The following is a 17,298-nucleotide window of genomic DNA, read 5'->3' as shown; positions in this document are numbered from 1 at the left end:
GCTGCTCAGCTCGGGCTGACTCGAACCGCTGTTGCTCAGAGCTCAAACTCTTGAGCGAGCTCTTAACCAACTGAGCCACTCAGCCGGCCCTTATAATAGTGTTTTTAATGTAGTCCTCTTTTTGTTTATGAGGCCAGCATAACCCTGATACCAAAATCTGACAAGACCATTACAAGAAAGGAAAACTATAGCCCAAATCTCTTATGAGTATAGATGCAAACAAAAAATAAATATTAGTAAACTGAATCCAGTAATATGTATAAAAAAAGGTAATAAATCATAACCAAAAGGGTTTATCCCAGGAATGCCAAATTAGTTTAACATTTGAAAATAAATGTAATTCACCTCATTAACAGGGAGGGAAAAAAATCATATGACCATCTCAATAGATGCAGGAAAAAAGTCTGATAAAATTCAACATCCATTCATGACTAAAGCTGGCCATGGAAACACACTTGATGCAGACCCCAAAAAGTTCCAACAAAAGTCCGCTTTCTCTAGCCAATGGACCAGGAAAGAGGCAGCCTAACAAGTCAACAAAGTCAGAACCACCAGGGCCAGCCAAGTGGCTGAGTTGGTTAAGAGCTCGCTCAAGGGCCAGCCGCGTGGCTCGTTGGTTAAAAGCTGGCTTGGGATGCCAGCTCTGAGCAGCAGGGCCCCGGTTCGGATCCCACATGAGGGCCAGTAACACTGCCCTCTACAGCTAAGATGGTGAGCAACAGCTCAACCTGGAGCTGGGCTGCAATGAGTCACCGGCGACGGCATAGGCTGCAGTGAAGCTGCAGTGAGCTGCCATAAGCTACAGTGAGTGGCTGGCAGCCAGTGTGAGCTGCCAAGAGCCGCCGTGAGCGGCCATCCAATGGCCAACGAGCGACAGCCTCATCCGGGGAGAGCGCAATGATAATACCAACATGGACCAGCGAAGCGACGTCCTCCACAACTAGACTGAAGAACAAAAGGACAGCAACTTGTCTGTTCCCCTTCCCCGATTCCCCAATGCTGTTCTCCTCCCCCAAATCCCCAATAAAATCTTTAAAAAAAAAAAAAGAGCTCGCTCAAGAATGCAAGCTCTGAGCAACAGGGTTGCCGGTTCGATTCCCGGACCGAGCTGAGCTGCCGCTGAGCTGCCAACAGGTGGCAGGATGGCTCAGGAAATAATACATACATACATACATACATACATACATACATACATACATAAAATAACCACCAAACACTACAGCCAACACCACAGAAAAACCTGTGTGGTCTTCCCGTCATTCAAGTCAGCAAAGGATGAGCAGGGAGGGCACCTGGATTTCTACCTTCGCCAGGCTGTAATAGCGTCCCATCCACACGCACCTGCCAGGCTAGTATTACAGAAAGCCAGGTAGAGAGCTGAGACTTTCACCACCCTCACTGAGCAGTAAGGAGGACCCCCTCCAAGTGGTTTCCAAGAGATTGTGGAGCCTGGACTCCCAGGCACTCCTCCTCCTAGCTGGGGAGGTACCAGTGGAGGCCTCCTGGGGAGCCAGACCTCCACCCCCGCCCTGGGTGTCAAGGAAGGCTGAGCAGAGAACCTAGACATATACCCCAACCTGGCAATAAGAAGGCAGAATGCCCCCTGCCCCTTCTGGAGCAGTGTCAGAGGAAGCCAGCTAAAAGACAGTAGGAAAATATCTTCAAGTTCTGTGAGAAGTTTTTTTCAACCTAGAAATCTATGACCACATAAACTATTGATCAACTGTGAGAAAGCAGGCATTTTTCAGACAGTCCAGAACTCAAATGCACCCTTTCTGCAAGTCCACTGATGTGGCTGTCTCCTATGAGAACCTGAATATATGCTGCAGCAAACAGAACAAAATACCACAGCGGCCAGGAAATAATGAAACAGGGGAGTGGTGAAGGGACATTCCAGGATTATAACATACAGCTGACTTTATACAGATCAGAACAGGAAGGTAGGAAAGAACCACCAGGAAAAGGGGAAAAAAGAACCTCGATAAAACTGACAGTATGATTTCAAGTTTGGAAAAAACTAAGACATGATAAAATAAATAATGCAAGGGGGTAAGAAGGATTTGGGGGCCGGCTGAGTGGCGCGTTGGTTGGGCACTGGCTTGGGACGCCAGAGGGCCCCGGTTCGGATCCCACGTGTGAGGGCCAGTGACACTGCCCTCTGCAACTGGGATGCTGAGCGGCAGCTCGACCTGGAGTGGGCTGCCGTGGGTCACCGGCGACGGCGTGGGCTGCAGCCCCTGTGGCAGTGGGTTGCTGTGGGCTGCCGTGTGCGGCCGGCGGCCGGCGTAAGCGGCCGGCAGCCACTGTGAGCGGCCATCCAGAGGCCGGCGACTGGTGTGCCTCGCCTGGGAGGAGCGCAGTGATGGTGCCAACTTGGGCCAGTGAAGCAGCTGGGCTGAGGAGCAGAACAGCGGCGGCTTGTCTGTTCCCCTTCCCCCAATTCCCCAGCGCTGTTCCCATCCCCCAATTCCCCAATAAAAATCTTTTAAAAAAAAAAAAAAAAGGATTTGGAAACTCAAGGGGTGAGGGCTGAGAATACAATTTTTTAAAAAGTCAAAACCCAGGTAAGGCTCTCTTTTCTAGTCTCAGGAAGTTTCTGGGCTGCAGACAGCAAAGCAGACACAGTTGAGTCCAAGAACCACACCATGCATATCCAGCTCCAAAATGGCACAGAAATGGCATCAATAAGCCCTAATCATAAAGACAGCTTTTAAGGAGGTGGAACCTAAGTTCTTAAGGATCTTGAACTTTGTCAGGAAACACAAGAAAGGTCTAAAGAAGACGTAAACCAATAAAACGACGACCATCAAGGCCTTTGTGAAGCTCAAGGTCCTGAAAGGCATCTGTCCCAAGCTTGGGAGACATGTTGTTACAACACTGCCAGGGTGCCAGGCTCTGCTCATCAGAGCCTAGCAACAAGGTTCAGGCTCTCGCAGGGGCCCAGCCCTCATAAAAGCTGCAAAGTAGGGCTTCTGTCTGCCAACATGAGGATGGAAGTACTCGTGTGATGACCTGAGCTGCTCTCTATACAGGGCTGGTATTCCCTATGCTATTTTGTGCAAATAAATGCAAAATTATATATATAACTTGACTATACATTCCTAGGGGATATTCTCTAAGGACAGAAAGAATTGCCAAATAAAAACAAAAGCTTGTTTTCAGTAATCATATTGTTGGAATTGCTATTGCGTTGTGTGGGTATTGTGGAATAAAGCAAAAGAGTCCTTATACTGGTGTCATGGGAAATCAGGACTTTTGGTATGAGTGATAGAGGAGATTCAGATGTAAGAGTGATGAGGTTAAATAAAAATGCTATATAGTCTCCTGTTGGAATTATCAATATGAACATGTTGTTTACCTTTAAAAAATACACATACACAAAAACACAAACATACACTTCCTAGTTCTGACCCTTAGAGAAGCTTAAAAATAATGACTGACCTAGTAGTAAAAAAGAAAAGAAAGTCCTAAAACCCAGACTGTAATCTCTGATACCGTTTCCCACCAAAAGGAAGCAAGGCTTCTTAGAGAAATAGCAGAACACAGGTCGGGAGCAGGAAACATACCAGGTGAGCCTAGAACATCTTGTCATGCCGAAGGCAAGGGAACTACTAAAAATTCCTGGGAGCCTGTCAGAGAGACCCTAGAAGTTAAATGGAAGAAGCTCCAACTAGACAACGATAGGACAAATTAGCCATCATGAGGATAACCACAGTTGGCTGAAATACAGCAAACGGGTTTAAATCTGTGGGTTTAAAGTGACACTTGAAATAAAAATCAGTCACTTTTGGAAAATGCTAGGAAACTATCTCAGTTTGAAAAATGAACAAAAGGAATCAAACATTTATCCAGCCTTTCTTATATGAACTATACCTCCTCAGGGTAACCAAATAGCTGACGAGGGGAAGTTTTCCTTCAGAGAAGTACAAAGGAAAGTATATGAAGAAGAAATTATAGCAAAAAATATAGCAATAAAGTGTCCCCATTTTATACAGCCCCTGATAAATTAGGATACAAAGAGAAATAAGTAGACATAATGTGCCTCCTGATGGAAGTACCTATCACACCGTTTAAGTATTCTTGCTGAGAAAATGAACTTGAGCTGATGAAGTCACTAAATCTAACTACCAATTTGTAGGAAATAAAGAGACAGAACATACTAAACAGGATGAATGGAAATTATACAGGACAAATAACCCACTTCTTCAGTAAATTGCAAGGCAGGGAAACAGACTTATGAGATACATATCAACCAACTGCAATATGACCTTAATTGACTCAAACAAATCAATTGCTGGAAATAAAACAATGGATATTAACTAATAAACTTTGAACACTGACTGGATATTTGATGATATAAAGGAAATTTTTGGGGTGTGATATCATCATGTTTTTTTAAAAAGAATGTCTATCTTTTAGAGACACATGGAAATATTTGAGGTGAGATATGACTCTGGAATTTGCTTCAAAGTAATCTAGGACTGGAGGGTGGGGGAGGGAGTTAGCTTATGGTCAGTTATCTATAAATGAAACTAAGTAAGCCATCAATTAGTAAGTGTTGAAACTGAGTGACAGACATTTAGGGGCTCATACTATATGCTCTGTTTGAAATTTTCCAAAATACGAAAGTTAAAAAATAATCATTCTAAGCACCCAGGAAAAATGAGAAGTTATGTTAAAAGGACTAGAAATGAACAGCAGTACCAGCTAAACAGAGATAAATATAAATGATAAAAGTTTTTTATAAAATTGAATAAAATTTTCAAATATTTGTGAGGAGGCATAAAATGTTCTTAAATATTATCATTATAATCATTTGCATGCTCATGTTATCTCTTAGTAGACTTTAGGTTTCTTTTCTCCCAACCAGGAGTATATATGCTTCACATGTATCAGGATAGCAAGCCTTCAAATATATTCAGGAAAATATACAACACATCATCCTAACATACTCGCAGAGGAAGCAAATACTTTCTCTATGTCTTTAAAAAAAAAAAAAAACTAGGAGAAGGAACACTTGTTTTCTTTTGACATCTTTAACTCCAAGTTGTTCAGACAAGTGTATCCCATCCTCCCCAAGAAGCGGTAATAAAAGCTTCCATTTACTAAACAGTCATTTCTCTGCTGAGAGCCAGATACAGGATTGCTTTTCATCTTCACAACAACCCTATAGGTGAATTTATTAGTTTCCTTTTATAAATTAAAAAAACAAAAACAAAAACTGAGGCTCAGAAACTTAGAATTCAGATGAGATTATGTGTAGTTCTGGGGACTCAAACCTGCGTGTCCCAAGCCCGCATCCCCCCAGCTCCGTCTCCCGCCCTGAAGTACAAGAACTGTTTGCTTGGAGTCAAATCTCTCTCCCTAGATTGGTTTCCTTCCTCCTTTTGATTCACACAGCCTAAGCAAGATCAATGCAACATCCCCGAAACCTTTCCTGTGGCTAAAGTGAGTTCAAAAGTTTATTTTTTTCTCTCTTTCCCTTCAGCAACCTGGCCCAGCCCACTTTATATCTTAATCTAACAAAGTGCACACATTCATTATGGAGCCCTTCGAGATGTCTTCCTTTCTCGCTGCAGACTAAAATGCCATTTCCCAATCAGAACTTTTCACTTTTCCTCAGAGAAGCAAACACATTATATAACCAGTCCTCGCCTTCCCAACATTCATTTATAACTTTGCTAACCTTAGCAAGTCATCTTTGATTCTTCTCTCTCCTCTTACATGTAATGTGTCACCAAGTCTTGTCAATTCTACCTAAAATCTCTCTCAAATCCATCCTTTCATTTCACCAACCAAAACCTTCCTTCAGGCCTTGATCTGCTGCAGTATAAACTACAATATAACAAAGTTCCATAAACCAATGGTCTCCAATTTGTTCCACGCATTCCTTCCTAGCAATAAAAAAAGTTGAGCATACAACTGATAGCCTATATTTATTTATGTATGTCTTACTATACTTATACATTAGAAACACAAAAACAAAAATTTCGAAGGTTGCTATGAAAACAAATATAAGCTCTAACATACTCTTCTCACACCCCAGTGGACCATCTCGCACAAGCCAGCAATATCGACTGCTCTAAACTGCGGCGGCCACAGCAATCTTTCTAAAAACCCAAATCTGATCATATTACACTCCCAGCTCAGCCCCTCAATGGTATCATGTCCCAGTGACACAAGCCTGCTTTTTCGGCTTCGTCTCCTCTAGTCTTTATCTGCATGTCCTGGGTTTCAGCTATCCTGTTACCTCCAGATGTCTTTCGCACATACAGTTCCCTATACCCGGTAAGTCCTTATCCTTGACAGCCACTGATCTATACATACTAGCATCTCTCAGAGAAAAATACATTCTAAATGCCAGTAACCAACTTGCAAATGAACTTCTGGAATGGAACCTATACTGGGTTGGTGGAAAAGTCATGACACATTTTTGCAACGAAAAACATAGAAAAAAATACGTCATGACTTTTCCGACAACCCAATGTATTTTGAACATACTTTTTGTTACTTCCGTTACTTGGCTCCTTTTCAAGTCTTAAATACTTGTAAGAACGGGTATGAATTCCCATAAAAGTGGAGGAGGCCAACTGTGTTTTGGTCTCTTTGGTTTATTCTTCTTCCTTGTTTATCTTTCCATTTCCCAACAAAATCCTTTTAAGCAAAAGGATATTGCAAATCCAGAGATTCGTTTCCCAGAGGGCCAGGAAAAAGGCTGAACCTTTGCAACCCACAACCAGAATCCCAGCCAGGAGCTCACACACCGATTTAACTGCCTGAATAAAAGCATATTTCCTACAGCAATCCTCCAGGTTTTACCTATCTTGCTTGTTTCAGCATTCCTACCTGGTATGCAAACCTCTCCAAGTTGGCTGCAGTGGCTAAGATTAGAATGATGGAGTTGCACCAACACATCTTCCAAAACAGTCATGAAAATTCAAGTGACTGACTCTGGGCTCTAACAATGGGGGAGCTCAGTCTCCAACATGACTTTTATTCCACCACCCCAAGTCTCTGTGCTGTCTGCTATGGGGACTGGGCTGGGGGGAGCACTGGGGTGGGGAGAGCAAAGAGAAGAAACAGAGGGAGAAGCCCTCGAGGGGAAGTCACACTTCAACTTCTAGTCTGACCCCGCAGTAGGGAGATATGCCAGTTGTGCTAAACAGGCCTGATGAAGCAGCAAGCCCGCGGTGCATTTTGGTAATGGGATCCTTTCACGAGCAGTCCAGAGCTATCTTCAGAAGCCAAGGCTGCCTCTCTGCACCAGGAAACAATGAGATAGGTTTATCCCACCTCCAAGTCCTATAACTTCCCGTTATTCCTCTAGAAAGCCCTCCTCCCCTCTCCAAATTGCACCTTTCTCTCAGGTCAAGTTCCTACCGCTTCTGAGAAACCTATCTGTCTACTCTGCCCTTTTGCTTTCTACACAGCTCGTTTGGACCAAATCAAAGCCATGATGAGATACCACTTTGCACAAAGTGGTGTGCTTACTATGGAAACCATTTACCAGTTCCTTAAACGGAGTTATCGTGCGATCCAGCAAGTCCACTCCCAGGTACATACCCGAGACATGAAAACATACACTCCTAACATTATTCATAACAGTGAAAAAGTGGAAGCCACCCAAATACCTAACAACTGATGAGTGGATGAATAAAATGTGGTTTATCCATATAATGAAATATTACCCAGCAATAAAAAATAATGAAATACTCATATGCTGTAACATGGATAAACTCTGGAATCATTATGTTACAAGAAAGACAAAGGATTCTATATTGTATGATTCCATTTATAAGAAATGCCCAGAATAGACACATCTATGGCAACTATAATTTGTGACTGCCTAGGACTGAAAGGGCTGGCGGGGGAGTGAGTGCTAATGGGTACAGGATTTCTGGGGTGATGAAAATGTTCTGAAATCACTCTTTTGTGAGCGTACCGAAAACCATCATACACTTTAAAAGAATAAGTTTTATGGTATCTGACTTATAACTTAAGAAAGCTGTTTTCGGATTACCATGGCCTACAAGACCCTGCGCAGCCCCAGTCTCAGAGACCTTAGTTCCGCCTCTCTGCCACCAGTCACCCCCCCAGCCCACTGGCCTCCTATCCGTCCCTGAGATGCACCTCCAGGCCTCTGTATCCTCTCGGCTCCGCCTGGAATGAAGTCTTGCCCAGTCTCTCTACATAACTAATGACTTCTCACCCTTTAAGTCTCAGCTCCAATGTCATCCCCACAGTAAGCCTTCCCTCTCTAAAATAGGACAGCCTCTCCATCACTCTCTCTTCACATCTCGCTTGTTTCCTTTATAGCACATCCACATAGCTTTACAGGAATTTGAGGTTTTTTGTGTCAGGTCCACCAGACTATAAGCTCCAATGAGAAAAGGAATGACTATATATTATTCACCATTATAATTCCCAGTGTCTAACACAATTCCAGGCATTTAAGTACCTGATAAATGGTAATTCATATTTTTATTTTCCTACTATACCATGTCCTCACACATACTGCTCCTTCTATTGAGTCAACCACCACTGCCACTATCACAGCCATCACCACCACTGCCATCACCACCACTGCCACCGGCCACCACCATGGCCTCTATTCCCTCTGCCACCACACTTCCCCCTTTCATACCCTTGCTCATCTCTCCTGTCTCAACTAAAACATTATCTTCTTGATGAAATCTTCCTTCCTTGAGCCTCCTTGGAGGACAGTCTCTCCTCCACTTATTCATCTAGTCATCACTGGCTGCATCTCCACCATAACAACAGATCTTACTGTATTATGGGGGGGAAGGGGAGGGTGCCTGGAGGGACATTATTTTGTTTTACATTTCTGTCTTACTACTTTGGAAAGCCTTAAAGCAAAGAAGACTCTTTTCTATGTCCTATTTCTTAGCACATGACTGGGCACATAATATAGTACTAGTACCAACAATGATAATAACAGCTAACATTTATTGAGTGCTTAATATGTGCTTGACACTCCTCTTGGTTCTACAGTGAATGAGTAAATAAATGGATAAATTTCATCGTCACCAACCTCAAAGACATCACGGTCTGACAGGGACAGAAGACATGTCTACAAGCCACTGCAGAACCACCACCACAAAGCCCCATCAGCTGCCCTGCCCTGTCCCCATGCCTTCAAATCTTTGAGTATGCTTTCCTGGGACCATAAATGTCAGGTTTCTTCAAACTCACTTAGAATGCTTCCTTCGATTACTTACAATCCACTTCCTGCCGTTGGTGCCTGGAAACAATTTCTAGGATGTCACCACAAGCAATATTAAACTGCCACACAGTTTCCTGCTGTGTCTGCATTATCAGTTAAATTGCTTCATATTAACCACATTCCAGTCCACAGGGAACACTCAAATACTAAATAAGATTTAAACATCCCTGTCAAAGATGCCAGTTGCCACTGCTCCTTTTATCCCCCTAGATAAATATCTGCTCAGGTTTAAGGTTGAGGAGCTTTCCAGGGTACTTACTGCCTGCATACTGGTGACCTTCTCTTTCCTCTGGCAAGATGATGTTTGGTTTGAGGCAAGACAATGTTCCTCTATTACAATGAACATGAACTGCACACACTTTAGAAAATATAAGGAACTATCTGCCTAGACCAGGACAATTTGGCCTGAAAACTTATAAAACATAAAAACTCTTTTTCCTCAAGAGTTCAAGTGGCAAATTGTCCTTTCAACTCTATGTACATTCAACTCAGAGCCTTAGGTTAGATCTTCATTTAGAGCCTAAGGTATTTCTTAAACGCATTCCATAAACTCTTCCTAAACAGCCTTATGTGTCAAGTACTGGGTTTGACATAGGGAACTCAAAGGCAAACAAGACAGTCCCTACTCTCAAAATGTTTACGTCAGGCTTAGTATGGGAGACAGACAATGAACTGGATTTAGTGCTATGACAGTGATAAGCACAAAGGGCCATACAAACAGGTGAGGGGCACCTGGCCTAAGCTGGGGGAGAGGGATACAAAGATGACGGGCACCTGGCTTAGGCTGGGGAGGGGGCGCACAGATGAGGGGCACCTGGCCTAGGCTGGGGGATGGGGGTACAAAGATGACGGGCACCTGACCTAGGCTGGGGAGGGGGTGCACAGATGAGGGGCACCTGGCCTAGGCTGGCGGTAGATACAAAGATGAGGGGCACCTGGCCTTGTCAGGGGTGGGGAGGTACAAAGATGAGGCGCACCTGGCCTACGCTGGGGGCAGGGGCAACTGGCATCAGAGCTGGCTTCCTGGAAATGGCATCTGATCTGAGGTCTATAAACTCCCATTCTCTCATTTTTTAAATGTGGTTAATAGTATCTCCATCCTTGGGCAGTCATGAGGATTTGATGAAATGGTTCACGTAAAGCATCGCCACCGTGCCGGACACAGAGACTATGCCAACCAGCCTTAGCTTGAAAGGGAAGTCTGATCAGGCACTAGACCTCAACACCTGTGCCCAGCAACTCAGGGGCTTTACTACTGATCACACAGCAGACACCAGCTTCACGATGACACAGTGTTGCTTTTAATCAGTTTTATTTTTTAATGAGAATGTTAAGTTCTGCTCTGCATGTTAACAGTCTAATTGCTTGATCATCACAACTTTCTTCTCCATTACTGAAACATGGTTCTCTGACATTTCTGGTATAAAATATACCAGTTTCCTTAGTCTTCTGATAGAGATGGTATAAAAGAAAACTAACAATTGCTGAGTTTTTAATATGGGCCCTACAGTCATGATGATACTGTGTTTACTGCTGATAATGAGCCTGCAACAATAGTCTTCCCCATTTTACCCTCAGGGTGAATAAGGTACTTTTTGTACAAAGTTTCACAGACAATAGACAAAAGAGCTGGAATTTGAACCCAGATCTAATTCCACATCTCAGCCACACAGCATCAAAGGTAAGCAAAAGAAAACACAGGCAGCCACAGTGCTCTCCTGCTTGGAGGGATCCCAGCGTGCTCTCTGCCCCCTACTCCCCCACCACCAAGACTGTCCTACACAACTGAGCCTACACACTGAGATTTCACCTCAGCCAGGTGATCACCTTGAGGTAAGTCTGTTCTTTGCTGTCAAGATGGAACAGTCAACAGTAACCAAAGCTCTGTTTCCTCCAATAACTAGGGCTGCACCTATGGGGATGGTTTCCTCGCCGCCCCACTCCTAACCTCAGAAGTTGCGTAGTCAGCAGTCACCATAAATCACAAGTACTTTTCATAACTTCTCACCTTCTCTTTCAGTCTCACAAGTAAAGCTAACATATTTTCCAAGCCTAAGTTTTTTTCAGGGTAGTCCAGTTTCAAGATCAAGAAGGCTGTTCTTCATACTAATTCCACGCTTGATACAATTTCATGCATTAGTGAGTTTTCTTGCCCAGGTGCTCAGATAGTACTATGATGGGTTCCATAAAACACACTCAAGAAATATATTTGTCAACCTGCAATCTTCACAAGCAAGCCAGAGACCTGATGCCTAGTCATGGAACTCCTACTTGTTAGGTTTCCATGCTGGTTCTGACACTGACTGCCTCATATTGGGCAAGCTGCTGAACTTCTCTGTAACAAGAAGAGTAAGCATCCTCACAAGCATACTCTGCGACTCTAAGGTGGCTTTTGGAAAGTGTTTCTAAGTGCTATTGAAACCCAAGTTTACAACTCTTGGAAGCAGGAGCTACACTTGGAGTGCCTCTTTAATCCCAGTGCTTCACAAACTGCGTCTTTTTACCTCCCGAGCCTCTTAAGCTCTTATTTGGAGCACGCTTCTAACGTTTTCCCCTCATTTCCACAAAAATCAAAAACTAACAGTGTGCTCATCCAACTCTTCCATTTTCATTATCATAAACAAACTCTTATGCTTCATTTAGCAGAGGCCACAGAGCTGCCGCAGCCCAATATGAGACACAATTTGTGACTCAAAGCCGAAGCCAGTCAGGGGACCACAAGGCTGAGCCAAGGTCACACACTGCATGGGCAACAACTGGACAAGGATGCAACATTTGAATAATTATGATATTTCGCCCCTAAGGCCCTTCCCCTTTCAAACTTCCCTAGCATGATTCTTAAAATGCTGAAATAAACATTCCACAGACCTTCTTGTAAGCAAGTTTCAAGTGTCCTCCGAAAGCTGTTCTAAGGAAAAGCCTAAGCTGTCAACTTTGTTTGTAAATGCCCTTAAACAATTCTATTACTCATAGAGAAAAAGTGAACATTTGTTAGTCATTAGAGATAAGGCATCTCATGTTCTGGAGCTGAGGAAGGGAGAGGCAAAAAGAGGACCTAGGTCGGCTGGGAGGGGAGATAGAGTCCAAAACAACACGCCCAAATTGGACTGCGTAAAAGTTGCACTTTCCAAAGCCAACTTGTAAATCCAGAAGGAGGGCAACAATGTTTCAATGGGTTCTGAAGTCAGATGTTTCAACAATTTCCCAGGAAAACTAATCCCCATCAGGGACTCCAGGTGAATGAATGAGAGAATTTGCCATATTGGGTTACAAAGGCTTTCCAACAATGATCAAGATCAGGTGCTCAGTTACAGCACAGAGGTATCTTCCTTCACAGCCTCTGGCCCTTGCTGTGTGGAGACGTTCACAGATAAGAGAGGGAACTAGGGGAGAGAAAAAGGCCTTCACCCCAGGTCATCCAGACCTTAAATCCATGAGGGGCCCCTCCCTCTGACAACCTCACGCGACTTTCGTGGGGCCGACAGGCCTTCAGCAGCCTGGCTGCAGCCTCTGAAGACCTGCCCAACTCTCAGGGGCGCCCCAATCACACCCATGTGGGGAGTTGCTTCCGGAGATTTGTCGCCCTCCCCCAACAGTTGTAGGACCGTTTTTCAGAGGCTCTCCATTACCACGGGGGGAATGAGGCCACCTAGTAATTAATCTCAGCCGCTCCCGCCTTCAGGTGAGATGGGGACACCTGACCACCCGCGCGCCCTTCCACCCCACGCGCACCCCGCCCCCGCGCCTCCCCTGGATCGCCATGGCAACCGTCCCCCTCCCCGCGTGACGCCGGCACGCGGGGCGCCCCTGGGGTCCCTGCAACAAGTACCCCGCGCGGCCCACGGCCTGCAGCCCTTGCCCGGCCTCGCCGCCCCGCGCCCGGCCCGGCTCCGCCCGGCCTGGCCGCACTCACTTGATCCTGGAGCCCATGGTCCACGGGCCTCCTCATGGGCCCGCGGGCCCCGCTCGGCGCTGCGCTGCCCGCCCGCCCGCGGCCGACCGGCCTCCCTGTGGCGCTCTCCCCGCCCCTTCCTCCCTTCCCTCAGGCTGGGCCCGCCCGCTTGAGGCTCGCTCCCTCGCCGCCAACGCCGCCGCCGCCGCCGCCGCCGCCTCCTCCCGGGGTTAATGTACTCGCTCCAGGCCGGCGAACGCCATGGTCGCCGGCGCGCGTGCCCGGCGCGCGCCGCCCCCTCCGCCTCTCACCCCGCCGCCCCCTCCCTCCCGCGCCGCCGCCGCCCGCACGGCCTGCCGGGAAATGTAGTCCGCTCGCGCGAGGCGGGGACCGCGCTTCCGCCCACTGACTCCCCAAGGGGGGGTGCATCGTGCTTCCCAGGGGCAGGCCCCTGAAGACCTCCATCCCACTGTTTTCTTACAGAAAGCTCCACCTACTACCCCCCTGAAAGAGCCTCATCCCTCTGAGACCCTCCTCCGAGCTCTAAAGACACTGTCACTCCTCTCACCCCTATGGAGTTCTCCCACCCAGTGGCTCTGGCTTAGAGATATGTCTCCCACTCAGACTCCATATAAAAACACGTTTCCCCTTAGAAAACTCCATACCTTCCAGTAAGTTCCTTAAGGGAGTCACAGACCCTCTTCTCTATTACACCATCCACTTGCCCAACGTGGTCCTTGGTGGAGGCCCCCTCCTCTCCCGTTCGACCTTTAAGGAGACCTCACATACCCAGAGGAAAGCCACCTGGAGGCTTCATAGGAACCTTTTAGTGGTTCTGCAATGCCCTACCCTTGAGGACCTCTGCCGGCCTTTATCAGCAGTTTTGGGGCCTCTAATACAGAAAGCCCACGTCACCATACAGCTCCTGATAGAGATTAACTCACCGCAATTGAAAGTATTTGAGAGCAAAGATTCACCAACCTGCTACCCACCCCTGCTACCACTTGGAGCTCACTTTCACGAGCACCCAATATTATCTCCTCTAGGCCTGGAGAAATCACAAAGGAAGCAATAGTGACGGATATCATCAAGTACTGCTCAGTGAGTGGGCGAGTGAGTGTTCTCCCTGAACCAGGCAGTATATTTCCCCTACATAGTTAACACGGAGCCTCACAATCTTGTGAGTTTAACCCCCCATTTCACAAAAAGGAAACCGAGGCATTTGCTCCAGTTTCATAACTAGCACCGGGTGAATGGAGATTAGCATCCAGGCTGAATAATTCCAGACACATGTTACATGGTTATGTTTTCAGGTGGCACCTTTGGCCATAAGTCACAAGACACTGCAGGTTCATGATTCACTTTTGAAATAGGCTTTTCTTTTCTTCCTTCTCTCCCCGCCCTCCCCACCACCACCTCCACCCTCTCCCCCTCTCTCTTAACAATTTTCTGTCCTGAAATGACCTTCATCTCTTCTGCCATTTTAGCTCTTGTAAATTCAATGTCCTCCCACCCCACAGCCACTACAGTAACGAGTCCTAGGCCCCAGCCAGGCAGGGAGCAAAGAAAGCAAGAACCCCTTTTTGGGGAGTTACATTCTGGATAAAGAAAATGTCTCTCCTTTGCCTATGCCCTGAGGTTGTTTGAAGGCAAAAGGTGAACTTTTTTGAATTAAAACAAAAAAATAAAAAAATTGAAAACGTCCAAACTGCCATTTGGAATTCAAAGTCTTTTGCACCCAGACACCAACACCGACTTATAAATACCCCCAGGAGCTAAGCTCTGCCAGACAGGCAGGGCCTCTGTGGTGTTTATTCACCTTGTTTCCTATGAACCCTCTCCAAGGAACAGTTGTTATCAAGATCTTCCCTGGAATGAGCAGCCAGTTCAAAAGCTCTGAGCAGGAGTCTATAAATACAACAAAGTTATTTGGTGGAGGGCAAAGCTGTCTGCTTTTCAAAGGAGGTTGTAGCCATCTTGGCCACAAAAATGTCTGAGTGCCTGCTGGGTGGCGTGTGTGTGTGTGTGTGTGTGTGTGTGTGTGTGTGTGTGTGTGTTTGTGTGTTTGGACCAGAAGATCGCAGGTGGGATAGAGAGTTCTGTATCTGTCCAGGTGGCCTCTGAAACTGCAGGGTGGTCTGTGGAAAGAGCATTGAACTGGGAGTTAGGAGTCTAGCTTGTAATGCCAGCTGCACCACCGACTGGCAGAGAGATTTTAAACAAATAATTAGACAATTGTCTGCTTCGGTTTCCTCCTTGGTAAAATGGGTATAGAGAATGAAATGAGGAGGAGCTCACATCGTAAGAGAAAGTATAATATAGGAGCTGAGTATAGGCTCTGCAGCCAGACTGCCTGGGTTCAAATATCAGCCCTACTTCTTACTAAATATGTGTCCTTGGGTAAGTTATCCACTCTCTCTATGCCTCAGGTTCTGTCTGTAAAATGGAAATTATGGTACTAGGTCTATCTTACTGAATTGACATGAGAATTAAATGAGTTAATGACACTTATAAAGTACTTAAACAGTGACTGGCATACAGTAAGCGCTCAAAAATTATCAGCAACTGTTATACACAAGACACTTCACAGAGTTTGGCTTTTATTCTTAAAAGTACTGATCTTTATAATAAATAGTCCTATGTACTTGGATTCAAGAGACCTGAGTTCCCAACCCAGAATATAATTGTTTCCATTGTGAATCAGTTATAATTCAGTTCAATTGTAAATAATAGAAGACTGAAATAAAAGTGGTTAAAAAAAATAGAAGTTTATTTCTCTTTCACATAAGGTGTGGAGATGAACATTCCAGCATTGGTATGACGATTCCATAATTCATACTCTAAGTTTTGAAGGCATGGGAATAGAATAGGGCAGCTCATTTGGCCTCATGATGGTGTTTATTCTGCAGTAGCTTGTATCCCCTGGCTTCTGACCCTGTCAGGCCATGACCTCTTTCAAGTTGGTGACCCAGAATTTTATCTTATTGCTCCCTCTTCTCCAAACGCTGCTTCCACCTCATGATCCAGGATGGCTGCTTGAACTCGAGCCATCTAATCTGCAACCTAGCCAGCAGCAGGAAGGAAGCAAATCGTGCCCCACCCCAACCCCTAATCATTGTACTTCCCTGGAGTTGCTCCCACCACTTCCACTTTCATTCCATTGGCCAGAATTTAGTTACACAACCACATCTCACCAGGAAATACAGACCTTATTTCAGACAACCACATACGCAGCTGACGGGGATGGGAGTCATTTCCAGAGAATATGGGGAGGACTGCAAGATACTGCAAGACAGCTCGCAGTCAGCCGAACCATCCTTGGCTATCTGACCTTGTGCAAGCTACTGTATTTGGGCCTCAGTTTCCCTATATTCAAAGTAAGAGATCCAGGCCAGATGAGCTTTCTCCAGTCCTTTTCAGGTCAAAAATTCTATAATTCAGTGGTTTATTGTTTTATAGTTCCTTTCAACTTAGGTGAATCTGATATTATTCAAGTAAAAGGAGATCTGTCTGCCAAGTACATGACGTCATCAGTTGTTGGAATTGATATCTTCCGGAGATGAGAAGGGGTTAGGATCTTTGCCTTCTCGAGACTGTTGTCAAAATAGTCTAATTAAACAAACCCAGCAGATAAAAAGCCCAACCATGTGTGTGATACCACCTGCACAGACACCTCAGTGCTCTTCAGGTTCCAAGCTTGCCCTCACTCCCTTGTACCTGTTTGGTCTTTCTACTTAGGATTTAGGGGGCTGTGTCTATGGAGGGGAGGACAGCAACCTCAAAGGAGCTCTGATACCCCAGTAATGATACAGCATGCAATGGTGGAACCAATGAGCCAGTGGTCTGCTGTTCCTAGTACACTCAGTTGTAATTATATATATATTTTTAAGATTTTTATTGGAGAATTCGGGGATGGGAACAGTTCTGGGGAATTGGGCGAAGGGGAACAGACAAGTTGCTGTCTTTTTGTTCTTCAGTCTAGTTGTGGAGGACGTTACTTCACTGGACCAAGTTGGCACCATCATTGCGCTCTTCCCGGGCGAGGCACATCAGTCGCCGGCTTCTGGAAACCGCTCACGGCGGCTGCTGGCCGCTCACGCTGGCTGCTGGCTACACATGGTAGCCCATGGCAACCCACTGCAGCGGGGGCTGCAGCCTACGC

At 45.6% G+C, this 17,298-nt stretch overlaps 1 protein-coding gene across 1 annotated transcript in view; it reads right to left on the bottom strand.

Annotated features, from left to right (window-relative positions):
- The window catches only part of DENND1A (DENN domain containing 1A), a 493,284-nt gene extending 479,941 nt beyond the window's left edge, over positions 1 to 13,343 (bottom strand). The window contains exon 1 of the mRNA XM_019658787.1: positions 13,158 to 13,343. Coding sequence (XP_019514332.1) covers positions 13,158 to 13,174 — 17 coding nt within the window. The 5' untranslated portion in view covers positions 13,175 to 13,343. The remainder of the gene's footprint in view (positions 1 to 13,157) is intronic.
- Positions 13,344 to 17,298: the final 3,955 nt, after the last annotated feature.

This window comes from Hipposideros armiger, unplaced genomic scaffold, assembly GCF_001890085.2.
Source record: "Hipposideros armiger isolate ML-2016 unplaced genomic scaffold, ASM189008v1 scaffold_290, whole genome shotgun sequence".
NCBI classification, from domain to species: Eukaryota; Metazoa; Chordata; class Mammalia; order Chiroptera; family Hipposideridae; genus Hipposideros; species Hipposideros armiger.
The sequence above is the reverse complement of the archived record's forward strand: the minus strand, read 5'-3'. Positions and strand labels throughout refer to the sequence as shown.